The sequence below is a fragment of the Caloenas nicobarica genome, chromosome 1, assembly GCF_036013445.1.
Source record: "Caloenas nicobarica isolate bCalNic1 chromosome 1, bCalNic1.hap1, whole genome shotgun sequence".
NCBI lineage: Eukaryota > Metazoa > Chordata > Aves > Columbiformes > Columbidae > Caloenas > Caloenas nicobarica.
The window spans coordinates 69743807-69767857 of NC_088245.1; the positions used below are offsets into that span (position 1 = coordinate 69743807).

Genomic DNA, 24051 nt, shown 5'->3' on the forward strand with positions numbered 1-24051 from the left:
ACATATGCTTTACCTCTTTTACTTTTCTGCTCCGTGTTCCAAAACAGCCCGGTGTTTTATCATTGCTAGAAATATTTCTTCTTTGCATATATATGGTCTGGGTATAGCTCTCGGGGAGCTCTGTCTCTAGCTGGTAGGAAAGATTGTGAAGAATGCACACACAGTTCTCTGTGGCCTAAAATAACAAATGAATAGAAATCTTAAAAGCTTTGGCACATGTTGAAGGGACATGTATAGACATGGGAAGAGCTTTCATTTGTGGATCTTCAGCAGCTAACTGCAGGGCTCACAGAAGAACTAGTCTTTGTGCTGGTGACCCACAAGACTAAATTTACACTGATAAATTAAACATGCCCTGAGATGTTCCTGAGCACTGAGGCCAACTGGCACACAGGGCTTGCATTCAGAGCGGGGTGCATGCCTGTTGAAAATGGTCTTGGGGCATTATAATTCCTAAATTGTGCCTGGGAATTGTTTGGGCGAGTGCTATTTGGCACAGACCAGAAGTGTGCCAAGGAATATTTAAGAGCTTTAGAGTTAAGCTGATCACGTACACACCTCACTGTAGTGTCAGCAAAAGGAAAGCTTTGTATCTTTCCTAAGGAGGAAGCAGTTTTCTGTGGTAGAATGCTTTTTTAAATTCGATGTGCCTTTCTGGGCATGGCTAAGGTCAGGTCTACAATTTCTGAGTGATGAGTCTAGTGGCAAATAGCTTTATTAGCAGTTCCTCCTTTGTTGAAAGTAAAAAAGGAATGAGTGGTTTTAAGACAAAATGCAGCAGGGAGCTATTGGCACAAGTGTAATGTGCTGGATTCTCCCTGAAGCTAATGGCACTGAATACAGGGAGATGGAGGAGCTCAAGTAACTAATCCTAGAATAGAGCTATAAATGTGCCATAATTACCATTACACAGCACAAGTTATAGCAGGCACACTAGAAATGCCTCACAGGCTACAGCTAACCTTCTCATAAGTGACAGCTGGTCTTCTCACCCAACTTCATGCAGCTAAAAGGCAAGCATCTAGTCTAAGCAATGTTCATGGTTTATCTGCAGTCAATGGCGGGAGGAAGAGAATGAGAGAAACTGGCTTCTGGAGGTGTCCATGTCCTTGTAGTTACTGGCTTAGGCAGAAGGTACAACTTAGGAAAATCAATCTCATTCTAAATGATGCAAGCTCCTTAACTATGTTGCCACCCACAGAAATTTAGGTTCTTCATTTTCTAAGGGGTATATAGCACTAAATATACAGGAAAGTAACCAGATTAATTTTCTAAGCTTCTAGCTAGCTAGCTCCCTGAGACAACTATAAAGGTAATATCTGGCTCTTCAGGTGTTTCAGTATCTCTGAAAGCTGTGACTTTATGTCACATAAAAAAAAAAAAAAAGACAGAAGTTTCTAGCTCTTTCTGCTGATTCTGAAAATATTTTCCCAAAGCCAAGGTATGTTATTCTTTCGGACTGCAGCATAAAAAAACCACTTCTGAAAGCTTCTTACTGGATTTTCATCTTTAGTGACAGTTCTAAAAGCCCTGGAAATAAGTTTGGCAGTTACATCACAGCTGTTCCCAAACACTGGTTCCTAAACAAAAAAATATTCTCCCAGCAATTTCCCCTAGGAAAAGACTTTTCATCTCAAAGAATACCTTGTCATTAGGCTCGTGGTCTGCAATAGTTCCTTGAATATAATACACAAGAGAATCAATCAAGCCGTTGCATTCTCTCATCTTTTTCCTTCCTTCTGGGCCAGCAGAGCTCATGTTTCTGTGCAGGAAGGAAGGAATATGTTGGTCAGAAGAGATTTAGTCAAAGATATTTCCTTGTGCTCCTCTGACGAACTTCTCCAACTACATATTAAACATACTGAAGTTAAAGTCTACTGCTTCCTTTCTTTAGAGCTGTAAGATAATCCGAGCCTCTGCTAAGCAAAACTTTCACTTTAGTGCACTCCCAGACAAACATACTCCAGAAAAACAAACTGTTGTGTTTGGATGAATAAAGTAGGACCTGACTCATATCTTCATCTCAAAGCTGAATTAATCCTTTTTAAACAGTCAAACAAACTGGACTTGTTTTTCCATTATTCCATTTGTCAATATATTTTTAGCATTTGGGACAGTAGAGGAAATATACCTGCAAAAATTTCCACGCACACAATCACCCTTCAGCATTTACCTACACCAAACCAGTTCTTGATCCAGGATGACACATCAACAGACATGTTCTGAGAGTTTTAGCAACTTTTGTACATTAATAGGTAAAGATCACCAAAGTCAGTTATGGTGCCAAATTCATATGGTAATTGATGCGCTCATGGAAATGCTCAGAGGGATGCTTGCGGGCAGGGGGGGACATGAATGCAGCCGAGCCGGCAGGTCAGAGCAGCTGCCTGGCCCCACTGCTGGGTGAGGGGCTGACGTGATGAATCACAATGTGGCGGGACAAGGAAGAGGAAAAAATACACTGTGCTCAGCCGATTCCCAGCTTCCCAGAGAAACTAATGTCATCTAAGCAGAAAAAAGCTGAAGCCACCAGAAGCTGCTCAGTCAGAGCAGAAAATGCCAGATGACTTCTGCAGAAGCCTTCTGCTGTCCTACCACAGCAGCTCAGACACTGCTCCACACGCTTTCTGCTTCCTCCAGACCCAAAGGAAGCCACTATTTGCCTGGGTTGCAAGTAATATTTTATGTGCTTTGTGGTAACCCAAGTACAACTTGAAGATGAATTATGAAAGTGATTTTAAAACTCTCAAAAAACCAAACACAAGATTGCTGCTTGAAGTTTGGCTCTAAATAAGCTACTGATTTCCAGGGAAGTAACAACACTTACAATTTTCGGGTATAATTATTTTTACAACTGAACAAACTCTGAATTATGGAATGCTGGAATTAAAAACCTAGGCCTCATTATTTTGGACTCCCACAGCTCTGCTGGCCAAAAGGCTGCACGCAGTATCACATTCCAGCTTTTTTGTTTGAAATAATATTAAATATAACCCAATCTTAGCATTCATCGCAGACACAGAGGGACGTGTTCCTTTAGATAATTTCAGGGTGTTTATTTTGCATGCTTACTTTACCCACTGGAAATTACAATGGTTTAAAATTTTATTACTGACAAAGCCAGTAAAGTACAGCTTTAAACTTTCCTGTGGCTTATGATTGTAGAATGAATGTAGTGGTTTATATACTGTCAATGCAGTTCTTCTGTTTCTTTCTCCCGGGAAGAAAATATTCAGATTAAATTCTAATGCATTGTAATTATAGTTTTACTTCAGGCCATGCTGTTTACAATATCCCTATTTATGAGCTCGTTTATTCTCTCATGGAATTATATATCACAGAATCAATATTCAGATTCTTCAATATGGCCATCACTTTGGAATTTAATTTTACCTATATATGTCACATTCGAGGCATGCCCCCTTTTAATATATTTATGGTTATGCTGACAGAACTGTACATATTACAGGGCTTCTAGTGCATGGTAAAAATAGTTTCTGAGGCACACAGACTAAAAATACTGTTAAAAGATAAATGTGGAATTTCCCTCACCAAAGACACTTCAGCGGATCCAGTATTTCATTCTGTCACAGTACATTATTCTAAAAATCCCTGAACTTCTGACATCTATGACCGTGCTGAATGGCTGTGCAAGGAGAGGCCATCACCTGGTCTTGCTGTCTAGAATGATATGATGGGACACGTAGCTTTATAGCTCCGGAGGCAGAGAAAAGCCTGAATCAGAGGCACTGGCCTGTTCTGCAAAGGAAAGGAATTACTAAACTCTGTTTCATTAGGAAGCTGATGCTCAACTGTTCATCCGGACAGAGGTATCAGTGTGTGCCTGTGTGCATCTGCACACATATGACCACTCCATTCTCCACTTTTCCCTGTTTCTTTGTCACCACAATATGGATGGGGAAGGGAAGAGCTCCTGCTCTCCCACTTGCCCAATTACAGTTGTAACCACATTACTCTGAATAAGGTTTGAGCTGGTTTCAAGGCAGAGAAGAGCATTTCAGGCAAAAGCTCAGCTGACAGTTTATTTGCTAATTAAAGCTTGAGAAATTCCAAGAAATAAAAATATTCTTAGACCAGGAAAAAAATAAATGTTTCTGTGATGTTGTAAAAAATAAATAAATATTGGTTTTTGACACAATGGTAACATTTTGCTTAGAAAATTGTAAAACTGACTTCATCTTGGCTTCCCATGATTTGAGGTTTCTGACAGCTGGACTGCCTCGCTCTGAGCTCGGGAGTTGGACTCTCTTGCAGTGCAGCTCCTGGAGCCCTCGAAACACCCAGTGCTTGGGCAATTAATATGGTTGGGCTGGCCCAGTACTGTGGCTCATGGCAACTCCATGGTGACACTTCAGGGCTACCTAGAAATCTTCAAATCTGCTGTGCAAGTTTGTTTTACCGGCATTTCATCACAAGTACACTGAGACAAATACATTTGTGGAAAAAAGGATCAGCAAGAGTCAAGATCGAGAGTCCTCTCATAGAAAAACTCTTCTGTTACGCAGTTCCTGATATCTCTGCCCTGTGTTAGTATTGAATGGTTGGGAGAATGCAGCACAGGGAGAACGCAGCCTTAGGGAGATTGCTGCTTGTAGGGATGCTCTCCTTTGAATGACTCAGAACTTACATTTTGGGCTCATCTAACTATTAAAAATTTCTGGCTTCTGGCATGCTTAAATATGCTAATCTTGGTGATATGCCCAAACTGTGCCCCATGCTAATGTGGCTGCATCGTATCTAGTTATGTGCCTCATCTCCTCCTGTATTCGCTGCTTCTGTTTTCTCTTGCACACACACACGGTATAACTATATCTGTAACCAAAATAGCCATTTGCCCATATTTCTGTGGCATTTGTGGAGGATGAGCTAATTCATTCTTGGGAAATACCATTTTGATCCAGAGATATGAGGTAAATACAAAGAAATACAACATAGTAAAATCAAGGGTGATTTTGAAAGAAACGGAGTGATAATATATGTTCAGCTAGGTTGCAAATGGCACCAAATGAAAGGGATACTCCCTTGAAGCCTGCACGGAGTCACACACTGGCTGAGTATGTTGGAAAAGGTTTTTGCACTGCTGTGAATGATCCACACAACTGATAAGAAGACCATTTTTACTCCTGGGACTCATTCTGCTAAAACTGGTAATTTGAATGTAACTCAATTATGTGATAACAATTTCGTGAAGTAGTTCTGGAAATTCCATTCCCTTCGTGACTTACACAGTTCAAAATGCAACAGGGAGGGAAAAATATCCAGGGATCTACTTAGTAACTACAGGCACCAGGCTGCAAGCTGCTTGCTGGAAATCACAGAATTCCTTTCAGGAATTGGAGGAGCAGATAAACTGAAGAGAAGGCAAGAGAAGATAAGACGGGATGGAAATAAACTTAAAGGAATGGCAATGCTATGCAAGAGGCCTTGGTTCAAAGACTTGTTATCAGTCATTTGTTTTACGTTCTCTCTTAGAAGCTTCCATTATGAAATTGAGCTGCCATCATGCTTTTCAACACACGGTGAGAGATTTGGCTTCGCTTCTCTCCAGAGCAAACAGAAGTAGATGTTTACACAGCCTCCTGGTCTGAAGGGCAATGATACTTCCTCCAACTCCTTGTGGGTCACTGTGTAATTCACGAAGACCTTAAAAGGGAGCTGGGACAGATGGAGGGTGAAAAATAATAAAGGAAGAGGAAGTGTTACTTCCATTTTACTGGCTGGGGAACCAGGAACAGACAGGTTGGCTGACTTTTCTGGACACGGTTGTCTAAGAAAGGCTTGAAGAATTAGGATGCATAGGACTATAGGATACTCCAGTTGCAGAGCAGTTAAAAGGGAGGACTCTGTAATTAAACACAGCACTTGCAATTGCTAGCTCCATCACTTAAATGAAATATTTTGCGGGAGGAAATATGACCACTAAACATAAATTTTGGAATGTTCAACATTGCAGAACTTCTGGGAACAGGTATTTCAAGCTAAAAATGGAACGAGATCATTATCAGCTTTCAAGGTATAATACAGCCAGCCTTCTACTAAGTCTTCCTTTAATCAGAGGAAGAATCATGCCAGAAATCCACTTATGTATATAAATAATATTCAAAACCATATGTTCTGTATGCTGTTGGCATCTTACCCTTTCAGACTCAGAAAAGGAGTATGGAGGAGGAGGCTAAGTATCTCGAAGACTTCTACACACTTGTATTGGAACTGATGACAGAACGATTATGTGTAGGACTTTCAGGCTAAGAAAAAGTAACTTTATCTTTAAAACCCAACAAGACTTGTCTGCAAAAGTCTGCAATACTCCTCTAGGTAGTTTAATACACCAATTTTACTTCTTCGGCTTGTTGTCAGTCAACCAGCGAAGTCTTTTGATTTGGCTTATTCTGCCTGTTCAGGGCACAGTGCTTTTTATCATATTCCAGGACTGAACAATACCATTACTTATTCTGTTAATGCAGAATTGTTGGTGTACCCAGCTTCTTTTAATTATATTTTGTGACCAGTGGCTTCCATAAAACTGTGACAAATTACAGACCTAGAGAATGGGATTAAGAAATCCTCCTAATGTCAGACTTCTTTATCAGTGATTGCATACGCTGACACAGGCAGATGAAATTCAGGACTCCACAATACTTGTTGCAATAACTGGTTCGTACAATGGAGAGTGTTCCAGTCATTCACTCATTCCAGTGTTATTTTCTGCAATGTTATCTGCTAGATGCAGATTCACTTCTCCTGAAATTCTGTCAGAGGATGAAGAGAGCTTTAATTTACTAGTTGGTAACTGTGTCACACTGCGCAGATGCCCATGTCAGATGATAGTGTTAGATTTGGACTGTGGGTGTCCCTGTCAGTCAATAGGTGCATGTAAATTTTTGAAAACAAGTTTTGGCATTCTCCTATAACTAGGTACAGTACTATGCATAAAGTATTGCGCTTCAAAGTACTATTTTTACCCTGTAATAGAAGCTGCAGGCTATAGACTTTATCAACATACATAATAAACATGTTAGTATTACAAAAGGGAAGACTAATTATAGATTTATATTCTGGCAAATATATACGCTCTTTAAACATCTTCATTAGTAACATCATTCCCTCAGTGCACAGGTCTTCATTTTGTGGTATGCTCTTTTAGTTTTCAGCACTTCTTTCTGCAGAGATTTTTTTTTTAAATTTATACATAAGGAAGCAATACTTTTAGTGACCTAGCTTGGGAGGTGCGTTGGTTTCCAATAAAGAGAAGCAAGCTGATTCATCTTAAAAATTTCAGATATTTGGTCTATACAAATATGGTAAGCCTCATTAAAAACTCTTCTCTTCTAGAAAGTATGTTGGCTGGCAATCCTGCAGATTAGCTTTAGCTGTGAATCACAGAATCACAGAATGTTAGGGATTGGAAGGGACCTCAAAAGATCATCTAGTCCAATCCCCCTGCTGGAGCAGGAACACCTAGATGAGGTGACACAGGAAGACGTCCAGGCGGGTTTTGAATGTCTCCAGAGAAGGAGACTCCACAGACTCCCCGGGCAGCCTGTTCCAGTGTCTGTCACCCTCACTGTGAAGAAGTTTCTTCTCATATTTAAGTGGAACTTCCTGTGTTCCAGTTTGTATCCATTGCCCCTTGTCCTATCATTGGTTGTCACCGAGAAGAGCCTGGCTCCATCCTCGTGACACTCACCCTTTACATATTTATAAACATTAATGAGGTCACCCCTAAGTCTCCTCTTCTCCAAGCTAAAGAGACCCAGCTCCCTCAGCCTTTCCTGATAAGAGAGATGCTCTACTCACTTCATCATCTTCGTGGCTCTGCACTAGACTCTCTCAAGCAGTTCTCTGTCCTTCTTGAACTGAGGGGCCCAGAACTGGACACAATATTCCAGATGCAGTCTCACCAGGGCAGAGTAGAGGGGAAGGAGAACCTCTCTCGACCTACTAATCACACTCCTTCTAATACACCCCAGGATGCCATTGGCCTTCTTGGCCACAAGGGCACAGTGCTGGCTCATGGTCATCCTGCTGTCCACCAGGACCCCCAGGTCCCTTTCCCCTACACTGCTCTTTAACAGGTCATTCCCCAACCTATACTGGAACCGGGGGTTGTTCCTGCCCAGATATAAGACTCTACATTTTCCCTTATTACATTTCATTAAATTTTTCCCTGCCCAACTCTCCAGCCTGTCCAGATCTCGCTGGATGGTAGCACAGCCCTCTGACGTGTCAGCCACTCCTCCCAGCTTGGTGTCATCAGCAAACTTGCTGACAGTGCACTCTATTCCTTCATCCAAGTTGTTGATGAATATATTGAATAGTACTGGTCCCAGTACCGACCCTTGAGGCACTCCACTAGATACAGGCCTCCAACCAGACTCCGCCCCATTGACCACGACTCTCTGGCTTCTCTCCTTCAGCCAGTTCATGGTCCACCTCACTACCCGATTGTCCAGACCACACTTCCTCAGTTTAGCTGAGAGGATGCTGTGGGAGACTGTGTCAAATGCTTTACTGAAGTCAAGGTAGACCACATCCACTGCTTTGCCATCATCTATCCACCTGGTTATGTCCTCATAAAAGGCTATGAGATTGGTTAAGCATTTCCTCTTGGTGAAGCCATTTTGACTGCCCCTAACGACCCTCTTATCCTTGAAATGCCTTGAGATGGCACCAAGGATAAGTTATTCCATCACCTTTCCAGGGATGGAGGTGAGGCTGATTGGTCTATAGCTACCTGGGTCCTCCTTCTTGCCCTTTTTGAAGACTGGAGTGACATTTGCTTTCCTCCAGTCCTCAGGCACCTCTCCCATTTCCCATGACTTAGCAAAGATGATGGAGAATGGCCTAGCAATGTTCAAGTCCTTCTTGTTCTCCTCTCAGTTATAATTTCTAGTGCTCAAGCTCTTAAACATTGAGAAGGACTAGAATATGGACATCATATTTTTACAATAGGTAATGTATCCTTGGACATCTCAAACAGGGCAGTTTAAGAGACTTTTCACTGAGGTTGCAGAGCCAACTGCAGCTCTGGAGCACCTCCACTCACTGACTTTCTGTACAGAGTGAGGTATGTTCAGAATCTACTTTTAAGTTAAAACAACTCAGCTGCTGCTACTCCCTCTTTGTCTCATACCAAGTCGTGTCAAGTTGCAGTGACAAGCTCAGAAAGACCAATACCATGCTAAAATGGAGAATGATTCTGTGTCCCCACTGGCTGGCTCATTGGGAAGAGATGGTTCCAGAGTGCAAATGCAGGAGAGGAGCAGAGTGGCACCGCTAACAGCCAAACTGGTTTCTGCACAAATGCAGCTTGGGCTAATTAGTATGAAAAAGGACAACCTGCTTCATTTCATAGACAACACCAGTAGCGTTAGCTAGAGAGATATTATTATGGGTCATTAACGTTTCTGTGTACTTTCTTTTGAGCCATCAGAGTAAATACAAGTTAATTATTACTTAGAGATGAAGTTAATTAGTAGTTAGTGGGCTGACAGGAGTTCCTGCAGAAAGAGGTGCTTTACTGTTGAGTATTTTGTATAGCTAACAATTCTTTTGTCCTCTGAAACCACCCATAAGTCAGATACAGCGCTGTTCACACAGTAAAAATTCATGCAATACAGATACAACTACTCTACTATAGGACAAGTTAGCAAAACAGATACGCGTAAGGCAAAACTGGGCAGCTTCCCAGCCTCTAAATTTCAAACTTAATTCCTTGTGCTTTTTAAAGAAGACTTTCAAACTCAGGCCATGCTTTTGGACTCATACTTTACCCATTAATTATTTCAAACTATGTCCTTTCATACATTTTAAAATGTGTAAACAAAAGACATGTAACTCTAATACTCATATTTTTATTTATTTAACATGCAACGACTTTGAACTCAAAAGCACAAAGGGACACAGTTCTATGGTCTGTTATTTTTAGAGGTGTTCTCATTAAAGATGTGATTTTTATCCTTCAGTCATTTAGGGATGTGTTTATTGAGGCCTTTGGTGTTTCTTTGTAGTAGCTGCTACTGTGTTGGTGAGACTACTAACTGATTGCAGCAGTAAATACACAACTATAAATCTATTCATTCACCCCATGGCTGCAGCCTGGCCTTGATCTATTTGAACTTGTGCATAAAGTTGCACAGGACTTACTTTGGTTTAAAATATGGCTTTTTCAATTTAGGTTAAGTCATTTTCTAATCAGTTTAGCTATAGATCATGATACATCAAAGCAAGCATCTTTGGCAGCAGCTGAAAACTGAACACTTCTCTGTGTTTTCACGTACCATGTCGCCTTTACTCTGTCTGTTTAGAAGAGAAGTGATTATGACTTGAATTAACTTTATATATTTAACCGAAAGTCCTTGGAGATGCTACTGAATATAACTGTTAGTTGTGGTTTATATGCCAAGTAGAAGAAAAGAGTGACTTGGTCACTGCTGAGCATGTTCTGCTTACCACCCAAAGGACTGCTCCTGTGCCTGGTAAAGCTCATAGGACTCAGCAGGTATTACAGCAGGTGAGCATAAAGGTTTGGAGAGCACTCCACTTAAAAAGAAAGTTTTTTTCATTGTAATGAACAGTAATTCTTACGGTCTGATATGCATGAGGCCATATTTCAAAATATGATCTGTATGCAAACTCTTCTCTTGGAGCCATCAAAGTTCAAAGCAAGAATGAAAACAAGTGTGTAGCCTGTTTTATCATCACTATTGTTTTGGGTACTTGTAGACAGAGTGCTCACCTCAAGCATCCTGTGGCATTGTAGAAGATATCAGGGTCAGGTAAAACACTTGACTTTGGATAATCTCGATCTGGCCAGCCAGAATGAGGGATGAGAACAGCTTCAGTCAGTGTCTGCAGGGCTTCTCTAATCAACAGGTGCTTCAGCTGGTCATTGGAGGACAAATTCCACAACAAACCTGCAATATCCAAAATAAAATCAAAGTGGCAAAAAGACTCCCCCACAGTTTGAAAGACCTGACCTGAAACTCCTTGAAATGAATGAGTGAAGGAGCCTGCCTGGCACTTGATATCCTGAGGAGCAGAAGTGTGTGACAAGAGTTCATCAGCCCTGATCTGAGGACATGGAAATGGGGCAAAAAAAGGGGCACAATTATCCACGTAATTAAAGTCAGATCTCTACATAGTCAAACATCTGTTTGGGAAGTGCAGTTTTCCATGGCTCTGCATGTGCCTTGCCCATCTGCAGCAACCACCTTCTCCATTACCAAAGTAACACAAGCTAAATAGAGCTGACATTACCAATGCCAGTGATCATTCTCCACACTTCCAGGGAGGAATTAATCTGTTCTGGATGCCTGGCAGGACTAGTTGAACTTCCAAGTACCAAGTAAAAACCAATGAGTGGGAGAATAAATTTGCATGCAAAGCGGGTAGATGGGAGGTACTTAGAGTGCAATTATAGGTCTTTGGAAATCTGCTGGAAGACAGGAGATGCCCATTATCAAGTTTCTCTAACACTTGATAGTGAAATTCCTCATAGGAGGGAAAGCTGTTAAACACTGGCTGGCCATTCCTGTCCAGACATTTGTCACTAAACAAATCATTAAGTTACACGATACATCTTATCTGCTCACTATCTCCAAACAGCAACCCAAATCTGAAATATAGTCTTCTATAATTAATTAGCTTTGCTTTTGCCCTATTCTAACAGATGTTCCAGTATTTAAAGGGTGGCTACAAAGAAGACGGAGACTCTTTTTTTACAAGGAGTCACGTGGTAGTGGGTACAAGTTACTCTTGGGGAGTTTCTACTGGACACAAGAAGGAAATTTTTCATGATGAGAACAATCATCCATTGGAATAATCTCCCTTGGGAAGTGGTGGATTTCCCAACATTGGACACTTTTAAGTTTCATCTGGACAGGGCACTGGGCCATCTTGTCTAGACTGTACTTTTGCCAAGAAAGGTTGGACCAGATGATCCTTGTGGGCCCTTCCAAACTGATATTCTATGATTCTATTAATTCTTTTAAAAGTACTATTTCCCTGGAAATAGACACGTATCTGCTTTTCACTACAAAGGCATTCATTGTTTCCCCAGCTTGCTGCTTTATGTTTCACAGACCTCCTCCTCCAAACACTGGCAGATTATTAGTGAATGTTCCTTTCATCAGTTCACAACAACAAAAAAATGTTTCCTTTGTATCTCCTTACACTTTGAATTTAATTACAGCTATTGTGAGCAATAGTAAAATCAAAACAAAAGCCAGCCAGAAGGAGCCCATTCCTTCTTCTGGGATCAACTCTTCAGCCTCTGATTTAGGAGATAAAAAGAAGAATGTACTTTCCTAAAGGATAAGTAAGGCTTATAGGAAAATCAGACATGCATTGGTAAGGGAAGCAGGTTAAGACAGAATGGCACAAATGCAAGGGCACAAGGATAGTATATCATATTAAAAGGAACAAGTGTATTTTGGATTACAGACAGATACCTACAATAGAATTGTCAGAACAGTGTTTGAGATGTTACTCGCACTGCAAATTTTGCAGCAAAACCCCTATCTTTACCCACAGGCACTATCTCACTGAGCTCAGAAGGATTATCTCAGTGGCATTCTGCATGTGGATGAACTTATTCACATTTGAAAATGTCTTTACGAGTGGGCTCTTTCCTCACAGCTATGCTATAATGTGTTCATAGGGGCAGAGTTTGCCCTTAGATGGTTATTTGGGAAAAGGGGTAGGGTCTCCTTTTAAATTTATATTTCTTTTAATGATAGTTCTGTTGATGCTGTAATCTTCCCTGTGAGAAAAAATTTCTTTCATTTCTTTGATTTATGCTGCATGATAAGAAGATCAAGAGGTTAGATACTCCCTGGAGGCTCATCTGGCTTACCTTCAAAGGCTAATATTTTGTTTTCCACTCCACAGCCATTTTACTTTCTATTCCTCCATATGCTCTCCAAATACTACAAAATGTCATTCTTGTCTTGGCTCCTGCATTATCTCCAAGTCACATCCTTTCCTATTATTCACGAGTAACCTCATTGCTTTACTAAGAGATTTGCAAGAAGCTTGTTTGTATGTAAAACAAATGATAGAGCCTATGGTTCCTTTTCTTTACTTGTATCAATGATTTTATGAAGCTAGCAAATCCAGCCAATGTGACCTTGAGGAGGTCTCACTCCCCCTAAGAAGAAGTGATATAAGCACAGAAATTACATGGAGAAACCAGGCAGCTATTTTCTGCATGCGGACATTAGGTAAACTGGTTCACAGCAGCTTTCAAACAACTGTCACAAGCGCAAAGCTGCTTTGGTGGGGGGTTTTGTGTGTTTGCTTGGGATGCACAGACTGTGAGGCGGGACACAGCACTTGCTATAATCAGCATTTATCTCCATACACTTAGTTGCTTTCAGGCTTTTCATAGGAGGATACAAGGCACACTGCATGACTGTGCTCAGACTGTGTTCCTCAGCCTAGGACTTGGCCTGCATCTGCATTTCTGATGTGCCTATGGGAGCATCTACAAAGGGATGCGCAGGTTCTTATGTGTAGTGAAATCAAAACAAGTGAGTCACATTTTTGCTCCTGATCTTTTCCTTACTTTCCTGTTACTGGCTTTTTAGTTCCTCTTGCACAGTAAGAGAGAAAGTGGAGGGAGGACCAGAACAACAGGTCAGAAGAAAACATAGGCCATCAAAATATTATTTGAGAATTTGAGATATATAAGATATGATATGGCTTAATGTTAGGCAAGCATTTATCTGTATTAACACTGCTGGTACTAATAAGCCAGTGACCTTAAAGATAAGCTTCTAAGGTTGAGATGTACTTATCTCATGTGCACGAGTACCAGATCATATCTCTGACAGGTAATGAAGTATGGTATGAGAAAATCTCTGTGTCTTAGAATTTAACTTCCTTCTCTCCAACAACTTCCTTATCCTTGTGTATTTTTGTCAGGTGGAGTGCTTTGGTACCATGCTTCCTACACAGCAGTAGAAACAAAAAGCTTTCCTCTGCTAAGCTTAGACATCTTTATTAATGACTATCACATGCTTTTGACCCTTGGCCAGGAATCTTTCACCAGAGTTCAGTGTGGTATTATCAGCTACCAAGATTATTTTACTAATCACTTAGGGGAGGAGACATCCACTTAATTATCATATCACACATTTGGAAGTCTATAATTTGACTGTAAACAGTCAAAGTAGGCAAGTAATAACTATGATGTGGAAAGAGAGATGGGCTTCTCATGCTGACCAGGTGGAAGCCCAAAGGTTCTACACTAACCTTTTTCTGGCAGTGTTACAACATTGCAGTGTGACTTCATGCACAGCTGTGATATTCCACTACTCCCGCAGGAAGCCAAAGGCAATGCAAGAGGAGAAAAAAACCTTGTAGGTGAGCCATCAGTCACACAGGGACTTAACCACTTTGGTAGAAAGGCACTTAGAGGTTTGCACTGTGCTTGGAAAAGTTGTATATATTGCAGCCCTTCTCGGGCTACGTAGTCAATCTGTACAGGACAGTAAATCCAGTGTTTCCTAGATATCACTGTACATGCCAAGCTCATCATGAAGCACTGACCTTTGAAAGCATATGCTTAACAGTGACTGTCTACCTCCTGTCTGCAGCCCACTCCTCACCTGCCTTTGAAGTGTGGGCTGGGAAAGAACATGGCTGGAAGCAAAGTCAATATTCTCACAAAAATTAATTCAATCAGGCTGCCTATTGCCCTGTGGGCTCCTTGCAGCTTGCTAGGGAGCTGGAGGAATTTCCCAAGTAATGGCAAAAAGTGTGTCCTAGTGTGATTTTCACCAGGGGACCTAGTGTATTTCCTAGTAAATCCACATTTGATCTTGAACAAAATGAGAAATACTTCTCTTTTCCTGTCTTCTTAAAGCCAGCCCCTGAAGCTGATAGGCATGAAAGTACATCATAATATTTTGGTTTTTGTAAACTACAACATCCTGCTCAATATTGCTTAAATATTTTGTTGGTGTCTTGTATGTTTTCTAAGTGAATATTCATGTTCAATGACAGCAGTAATTGCAGAAAGAAGGTGCCCCTTCACCCATTTTCACACCGGTAAAGGAGAAGACAGTAGTATTCACCATATCTGTATGAGTTACCGTGCACAAACAGTCAAGGCTCTTCTCAGAAATTACGAAGCTGCTAGCAAGAAAAAAGCATTAGCTTTCTGGCCACTGTGCCACCATTTTCACTGCTTCCCTCACTGATGTGTAATAGCACAGAGAGACAACACACTATGCAATAAGTTACCAAGTGACCCAATTCTTCATCTGATGAATGTGAAAAACTTTAAAATATTTCAGTCTTGCAGGGCTGTAGAACTGAGCCAAAAGAGCCAACAATACAAAGCTTTGTTCTCCAGCTTAGGGAGCACAGAATTTCAAATACCTAAAAGAATGCAGAATTACAGAAGGTCTCAACATGCCTTTGCTTCAAGGCAGGGCTGCTTGACACCTTCTGTATCTTTTCAAGCACTATTATTTTAATAGCTTGTGTTCCTGGCATCTTTAAAGATCACTTGAAACAAGTCCTCATCCACTTATTCCTGGTTTTCTTCCATTTATAAAATATAAACCTGCTCTTCCTCTGCATGCTAACTAGAATGAATGTGGGTCACAAGCAGTGGACTTCTTAGAGATACACTATGGTCAAACAGGAGTGCAGGGATGAAGTGGTGGACATTTCTTAACTGGCTGCTGCAAAACCAACAATCCAGTAACGACAGGTTTCTTTGCGAGCAACAGTGGACATTTCCTTCCACCATTCCTTCTGCTACAGTGATGTACAACAAGAGGTGCAATATGGGGTTTCTGATCCAAAGGACTCTTCCTTCAACATTGCAATGGGACCTGCTTATTTTTAACAGTTTCTTCTCAAAGACATTGGAAATAAAAGGATGAGAACATAAGCCCTGCAAAGACTGAATCCAGAATGCAGGTCACTTCACTGATGGTACCATATGATTTTTACAGTCAAATGGATACCCTGCAGAAATTAACTCCCCTGCACACAAAAAGGGAGCAAACTGTTTTTGTGGCAGAATTTTCTGCTTGTCACAAACCTGAGAACACAGACTCAGATGTAAACATCAAAAAGTGAGAGAGCTCAGAGTAAAAATTTGGGTTAGTAGGGTTTGTGGGGAGTAGGATATCCACTTTCTGTCCACAGCATCTGACAGTTCTGGGGGATAGTTTTCAAGAAGGAGCTCCCAGAATGCACTGGCAGCATAATGTCAGAAAGTGAGGACTGAGCTGCAGTCTAAGTAGTGGGCATTAATTATGATCCCAGGCACCTCTGGGACTGCTTTGATCAGTGCTCACCAAAATGGTTCTACAGAATTTGCTATTGCAAATATATATATATATATATATATATAGCCTCACTTTCTTTTCTGGAATATCTAGAACTTTAAGCTTCCTGAAAACGAAGAGACTCATGTCATTTCTGAAGAAGCTTTAAGAGGGGAAGTTGCAGTTCTTAGTCTCATCTTACTGTCTTAAAAACTGGTCTTGAGTTCGGACCTTGGAATTTCACCCTAACGGAAGAGCTTAGAATAGGTGACAATGTTCTTGTGTTTAGTCACTAAACATGGGCCTAGGTAAACAATCATATACCTCACAGGGAAAGCGTGGGCACTACTTAATGCACTTCATGCTTGACTGCAGAGAAAACACTACCTGTTATTTGCTTTTTAGTCTCCACATCCCTGCTCTGTCGGAGTAGGCGGAGCAAGAGTGGGATCCCTTTCTGCTCTGACACTTCCAGTTTGTTGTCATTGTCCTCAAACACCAAGTTTCTCAGAGCACCACATGCTGCCCGCTGAATGTCCTCATTCTGAATGTCAAGAAGCTGTAAAAGCTTGGGGATACCACCAAGTGAGAAAACCTGTAGGGAAAACAAAACACAGCACAAAATAGTTAGATACTGTAAATGACAAACTTCACCCTACCCCCAGCAAATCTTTGAATAGTCATAGGGACTTTTTTTCATTTGCTCCTATTTGAAAGGCTTGAAGCACAGATCATTAATCATTTGGACATGACTGTTAACTTCTGGGCTTTCATATGAGTCATAGTTAAAATCCACAACTAAGGGAGGCATCATATTTTAATAATTAAAGAAAACGAAACTAAATCTCTTCCAGCTGTGCTGCAGATTTGTACTCTCTAACAAGACATTTAATTGCCCTGTATTTTAGCTTCCATGTTGGTGAAATGGATATCTGAGATTTAACTCTGGAACATTTATAAACTGCTTTCAGATTTCTGGATGTAAAATGTTCCTGATGTGCCAATTTGCTTTTTTTCCTCAGCAGCTAGCCTGATGGAAAGACAATATTTTTCTCTGTTATCTTTTGTTCCCATATTGAAAGTGTATTAAATGATAATACATTTTACTTAGTACTTCTTATCTGTGACATACTGAGGAAAAAATAGGAAACCAGTAAACTTCAAAATGTAGACCACTAAACATTGTAAGCTAGTTAACTACTGAACCACCTATATTTAGCAAAGACTACTCTTCAGTATCTGATTCTTTAGAAAATGAGGTTTTGGCCCCCAGTGAAGAATTAAGAAGATGTTATTTTACAACAGCTGTATGGAAGCAAAGAGTTTTCCCGTTCTACATGTTGTGGCAAAAGATGAATCCGGTATGTGATGTGGCATACACAAGCCTTGGCTCATTTAGGAATGAGTTTACTATGGAAAATCCTTTACATTCATGTACAATTGAAAACCGTTTCCTCCAGCACCTCAAAATGCCATATGGTTTTGTGGACAAACTCATCCTTGTGTAGAATCAACAGTATGTGAAAGGCTTAGAAATCTGATACAGCTGTTTTGAGAAGTCCAGGGTTTAATGATAAAATGAATTCAATATGACCGACAGGTGCTGGCAACATGGAGAAATGAAATGTAACAAAGCCTTTTGCTCTTCCTGCCCGGGCAAACTACACTGCCTGCCTTTCTTTTGATTCTGTTGCACAAGAGACACAGTTTCTTGCTGCTGCACTGCTGACCTTATTCTCCCTGATTCAACAGTTATTTAGCTGCTAACAGAAGGAAATACAGAAATATATATCTTGAGGTAAGTGGAGCACAGAACATGACGAAGCTGCATCGACCTATTTTATTACAGTAGATAAGCCCTTTTGACACCAATACTGGTTGTTCTTTTAAAACATTTATGCAGACTTTATGTTGGTAATTTTAAATGATTTACAACTTTGTAAAAGAAGTGGTGCTATTTTGACCTCATGTGCAGGGGAGAATTTACAAAAGCTAATAATTGGTCTGACTACATTTTCGTCACTAGACAAAATTCACCAAAAAAAGCCACTAGACCCACAGATTATCAACTATCGGAGAATAAAGCGCTGGGAGACAGAGAAAATGCATGCAGGCTGAAAGGCTAAAAAGGGCAAACAAGAAAATGCCAATTTGAACAAGTCTGAAGTGCACAAACAGAAAAATTCAGTTAGGATAGGTGGGATAGACAGGAAAACAGAAGAAGGCTGAGGCTGACGGCTCCAACTCGAACTTTTTTAACTCATCCACTTGTTTTTCAGGGAAGCTGCCTGAGAGAGGTTTGAATAATAAACCACCTTCAAACACTCATTTCTGAAGCTCTGTCCTCAAACTGAAGTTAAGGCTGCTAATTGTACTGGTGTCTTTTTCTAAAACAGACTGTGATCTACTGTGAAGCAAGTTAAAACTACCAATGGACTGAGTGATATTTGGCTGTCATTGACCTGGACTGCATGTACATGGATCTGGAGTTAAGGCTGAGATTACGTATTAATAATACCAAGCAAGTTGTGAAACAAAGCAGGCATAGGAAATTTTTGTAAGAGGTTGAAATAAACAACCACCTTCCACATCAATGCACAGCACTTTTCCGCAAGGGAGCCATAATTGTGTCTGATAGTGAAATTTAAAAAAAAGGAAGAAGAGAATATTTTTCATATGCCCTTTCAAAAAACCTATGAAAGACTTAACAAGTCTCTTATAAGAGACTTAACAAATTTGGTTAATCCAAACAATGTACTAATGCAATTGTGCTGTCCCAGCAAGCCCTTACTGGTTTGGCTAATCCATACACTGTATTAACGCACTCATGCAGCCCTAGCAAACCCTGAAGCTTGGATAACTCTACATTGGACTCCCAGAGTTTTCTTTTCTGAGATATTTCTGTACCAACGGCATAAGCATGTCAGTCAAAAATGAGAGACAGGAGCAATTATACTGACAGAGTTCAGATGCTATGACTTACTCATAAAGAATGAAAGAACTACATTTATTTAGCCTGGAAAAGGGCAGACTAAGTAGGTAAAGACTTAGCAGCCTTAACACATATGAAAATCCATTATAAAAGGGGTGGAAGAAAAAGACACTGTTCTCCATATCCATCAAGACAGGATAGAAACTAATCAACTCAATTTCCATAAGGGAGATTTAAGTTATACTTTAGGATTAACTGATAAGAGTAGCAAAGCTCTTTGCTTGCAGGAGCTTGTGGGATCTTAATCCATGGGATTTTTTAAAAGTTGTTCATAAACATCTGCAATTACAGATGGCTTCTTGGGTGAATTCTCACTCTAACTTTCTATGTCTCCTACCACAAAATGCTAAAGACCAAGTTTTTGCTAGAGTAGACTAGTGCCATTTCATGGATTTAGAAGAGTCTGCAGCAAAAACCATCAGCATATTTTAGGGAAAGTATTCAACATCAGTATCCTACAAGGTTTCTTGGAGTGTCTTTTTTTTTTTCTTTTTCCCATGTTGGCACATGGTGCCATACAGTATAGAAAGTTATTTGCTCAACCTGATTGTAACTGGCATAAAAATAACTACTTACTTTTCTTCTGGCATCTGCTTTCTGGAAGCACTCATGCTGTATGAAAGTTACTGCAGCAAGAATCCTAGGTGTGGACTGTGTATTTTCACTCTTCAGTATGCTCACTGCACGCTCCAGAGTCATCTCCCCCTCTGGGCTCCTTAAAAGTATAGACAGAGGAAATATAGTGAAGTAAGACTGCACAAAAATCATCCTTTAATATGTGAAATTGCTTGTAGTACTAGGATTTTTGTACTTTTCAAGTAACTTTAACTTTTCTTAGAAAATTATTCCCTTTCCAGTATCAGAAAATATTATAAAATCTTTAAGTGATACTAATATTATGGGGGAAATAAAAAATGGAAATGTTGCAACAATGAGAGGTGCTGGACAAAGCAAATCATGCTTCAAATTATAAAAACAAAATGGAAACATCACTGGATGAAGGACTGAGATCCAAAACCGGCCATAACCAAATTAGAGTATCTTTTACTGACCATGAAGATACCTTTATGTTTTTCTCAGTAATGAGATGATTGCTTTTTTATATTTCTTTTCATACCTTCCTTCAGTTTTTCAATTCCCAGACAACAAATTTGAGGGCTCAGTACCTGCATTTTTCAAGCTTATAAAAGTTGTTCTATTTTGAAATAGATAGGCAAAGCCTCTTTTTTTTTTTTCAGGTGGGACAAAATAAAACCACTTCTCAGTAAGTCAGGTATGTACATTGCCTGTGGTAGAGTTAAAATTATGTGTGGCCATTTTCCTCCCAACTTCCAGCATGTTTGTTTGAATGATAATCGTGTTAAACAACAATATAAAAAATTGGAAAGATTGGTCTCAGACCCATTTTTTTGCCAGTAACTGGAACATAAAACAATTCATGGCACAATCAGGTGCATTAGGTCTGGGACATGTGATTATGTTCCCCAGCCTTTTTATTTGCTTTTTGTTTCAAATAGTCTCCACCTAGATAAGAAAAAAAAAAGGGGGGGGGGGCGGGCAGGGAGAAGTGGACAAAACCACAAGTATTCTATTTTTTTTTTTTTTTTAATCAAATAATTTTGTAGAACCAGATCCCAGGCTGGCCAGACAGGGACAAAAGGGCAGTCTGTGAACCACAGTGAAACAAGTAGTCATTGGCAACAACTCCATATTTCAGAGCTACCAGAATCAGAGTGGTGTACTTGGTAATCATTAAATAGGTGCCTGGGAAATAAATTGGCTTAAATGAAATTTTGATTTTTTTTTCTTTTAACGAAGCGGAAATATTAAATAATAAACAATGTTCAGAAAAGTGAAATATGAAGTGTTTTGATGCTGAGAAAAGAAACATTTCTAAAGCATATGTTTGTGGACTGCGCCAGGAGTCACTCAGTTCTTCAGCTCTGAGACTTTCTCAATAATGGACTGGCAGAAGCTGAAGAGCCTGGAAGTCCAGGCTTGCCCAGAATGGGCTGCAGAGGAGCAAGGTAGACAAACCAGACAGAAATCTGGCAGATTTCTCACAAGGATTCTTGCTACAAATGCATTGAAATCCAACTATTTTCCCCAAAATATTTTATGATGAATTCATGAGCTCTGAGACAAAAATGGATTTTGTTGGAATTTCTCCTGCCAACGACACTGCAAATCAGCATCTGCTGCTTACTTCTGCTAAGGCAAAAGACAATTAGTATGGCTGCAAGGACAGCAAAGGAATGAAGAACGATTTTAATGCACCTGTTGCAAATGAAAAGATTCTCCTGTACCCTGAGGTTTCCACCTGCCTTTATATTTCCCTTTGGTATAAATCATGTTATTTCTTGTCTTCTCCTCTGAGTTAGCATTTTGAGCAAATATGTTGCATCTGTAGGTGCTGAGACATGGTTGTGCAAGACAAAGATGAAATGAAGTGGACAGTGTGTTGAGGGTGTCAATGTTAAATCAGAAGTGAAATCAGATAGAACTAGGGTTAATAACTCTTGTGCCCTGGGCTCTGGTCTGGCAATGCTTACAGCTTCCAGATTTTCAGAGCTTACTTCAGCCCGATTGAAAACAAAGTAGCTACTAAGTTACTCAAAGTTGCAAGTCCTATGTACTGATCAGAACCTTGAAGATCTTGAACAATGAGTAATAGAAAAAAAGCCCGATCATATTTCTTCTTACCCTGTTCTAAGCGGAACAGAAAAACAGGCTTTTCATGCTTGGGTTTTAGTCAGGTTTCTTAAATCAACAAGGGGTTTGCGATCATATTATATATATGTCACCGCAATATGTATGTCACTGCAATAACTTTGGAGTCCTTTGACCAAATTCAGTCACCCTCTACACAGTGGCAGACATCTCCAATGTATTAAGTTGTGACTCATTTCAGTGACTAACAGCAGAGAAGGACTCTATCCATGCACTTTCCAAGCTCAAGATTGCTGCATGAGCTGATGCCTCATGGGGCACCAGAGAATCTATGTGGGAACTCAGCCTCAGGATGCCCAGGATGTCCCAGAGTAGTAAAGGTCCATCAGCAGCCACTGCCAGACTGAAATAAACACCTGTACAGCCAGAAATCACATTTCTAAGTGCTGGATGTGCAGATCTGCATGGAGACTGAGGGCAGCCCACCAGACCCCAGAGTTACCCCTTCATGGCCGATACTCCTTCATGGGCAGTAGCCAAAATCTTTTTCTCCCATTGTGCGTTGCCGTTCTAGGATTGCTCCTCATGGGATAAAAATAACATTCACTAATGCTTTATCTGACAGTAATAGAGAATGCAGTATAACTTTTGACATTCAATGCTATTCATAAAGTTGCAGTGCCCTAACTCTTGTTAAAATAGAATTTGATGCAATGGTTCCATCCTACCCTCAAAACATTTACAGGTAAACTTAGCAGTCATGTGGCTGACTAGCATGTGTAATGACAACAAACAAGTGTCTTTTAGATGTCTGAAAACAGTAAAAATGTATGTTGATATCATACACATATTAGTACATAAGCATAGGTAACAAATACTGACTTAAATCAGCTAAAATGGCTATCGTTTCTTCCTCAGCATTTAAGAATTAAGTGGTGCAAATCTCTTGTGGAATTTTATCTTACATGCTGTTTTTCACCATCCTCTTCACCAATATATTTTAGAGACTTTTAAAAATTTTAGGTACAATAAAGAGCCTCCCACTGCCCCAAAAACCTAACTATAAAACTAAAGGAGAACCTAGGATATTTGAAAATCTAAACAAGATATGTACAAGTAAATTAAATAGTCAGAAGTACTGAGATAAATGAAATCTGTAAACATCTGCAAAAGGAACTTTAGAAACCTTCACAGCACTTCCAGTTGTTTTCCTCTGTAATTTCCAGCAGGAGTTGAGCTTAAAAAAGGCATCTAAGGAATTAAACTGTCAAAAAGATTTCCATTGGGTCACAAATTTTCCACCTGGAGTTCAGCATGGTCTCAGCAAGCCACTTGCATAATGGCTGCAGATAGATGTTTATATCTGCAGGTATGAAAAACACTTCAGTTGATGTTTGTGCAGGCAGACAACCAGACTCCAGAGGCTGCACCTGCAAAAGTAGAACCAAAATTGCTCCTACACAAATTTAAATACCAAAATTGCTCATTGCGGCTCAGAAACGCATGCAAGACTGCACTTAAAGTTAAGTAAATTATTACGTCAAGGGATATCTCTGCCTGTTTGCAAATTGTCTTACTGAGAAACAAAGTCCTCTCAGGTACCTGTTTTCAACATCACTTCTCCCAAATCTTTAGCTGTTGTGAGTTCTCAGCTGTTTTTTTGTGGACCGACTTACTGTAAAGACTGAATAAGGGTCACATAATTAATACTGAATCTCTTAACTCCTGCATCACCTGGAAGTGAAAATTTCAATCCAGATCAGATGTGGGCACAATATGTTTGTAGATCTAATCACAACACAATGTGTAGAAAAATGAACTTAACAGCTACACAGTTACAGAAAAAGAGACATTTCTTAATAACACTGTTATAAATCACACCATGATTAATTTACATAAGAAACCTTGGGATCCTGTTTGGGTTATGAAACAACAGAAACCACAATAAACAGTGCAACTAACCGCCTCCTGTTTACCAAGTGGTTTGTTCTATCTGTTGAACCTTAAGAGCTCTGGAAACATTCAGAATTATTCTGAAAGGAAGAAAAAACTTCACTCCTGAGGGGAACTTCAGAACTG

The 24051-nt window shown here is 40.0% G+C and overlaps 1 protein-coding gene across 2 annotated transcripts in view; it reads right to left on the bottom strand.

Annotated features, from left to right (window-relative positions):
• The window catches only part of PKP2 (plakophilin 2), a 44977-nt gene that overhangs the window by 9282 nt on the left and 11644 nt on the right, over positions 1 to 24051 (bottom strand). For both annotated transcript variants that reach the window (XR_010606338.1, XM_065636911.1), the window contains exons 4-8: positions 19879 to 20017; positions 16698 to 16905; positions 10760 to 10937; positions 1645 to 1762; positions 14 to 175 (exon numbers count right to left, since the gene is read on the bottom strand). Coding sequence is in view for 1 of the 2 variants with exons in the window: in XM_065636911.1 (XP_065492983.1) it covers positions 14 to 175; positions 1645 to 1762; positions 10760 to 10937; positions 16698 to 16905; positions 19879 to 20017 (805 nt within the window). In the remaining variant the exon portion in view is untranslated. The remainder of the gene's footprint in view (positions 1 to 13; positions 176 to 1644; positions 1763 to 10759; positions 10938 to 16697; positions 16906 to 19878; positions 20018 to 24051) is intronic.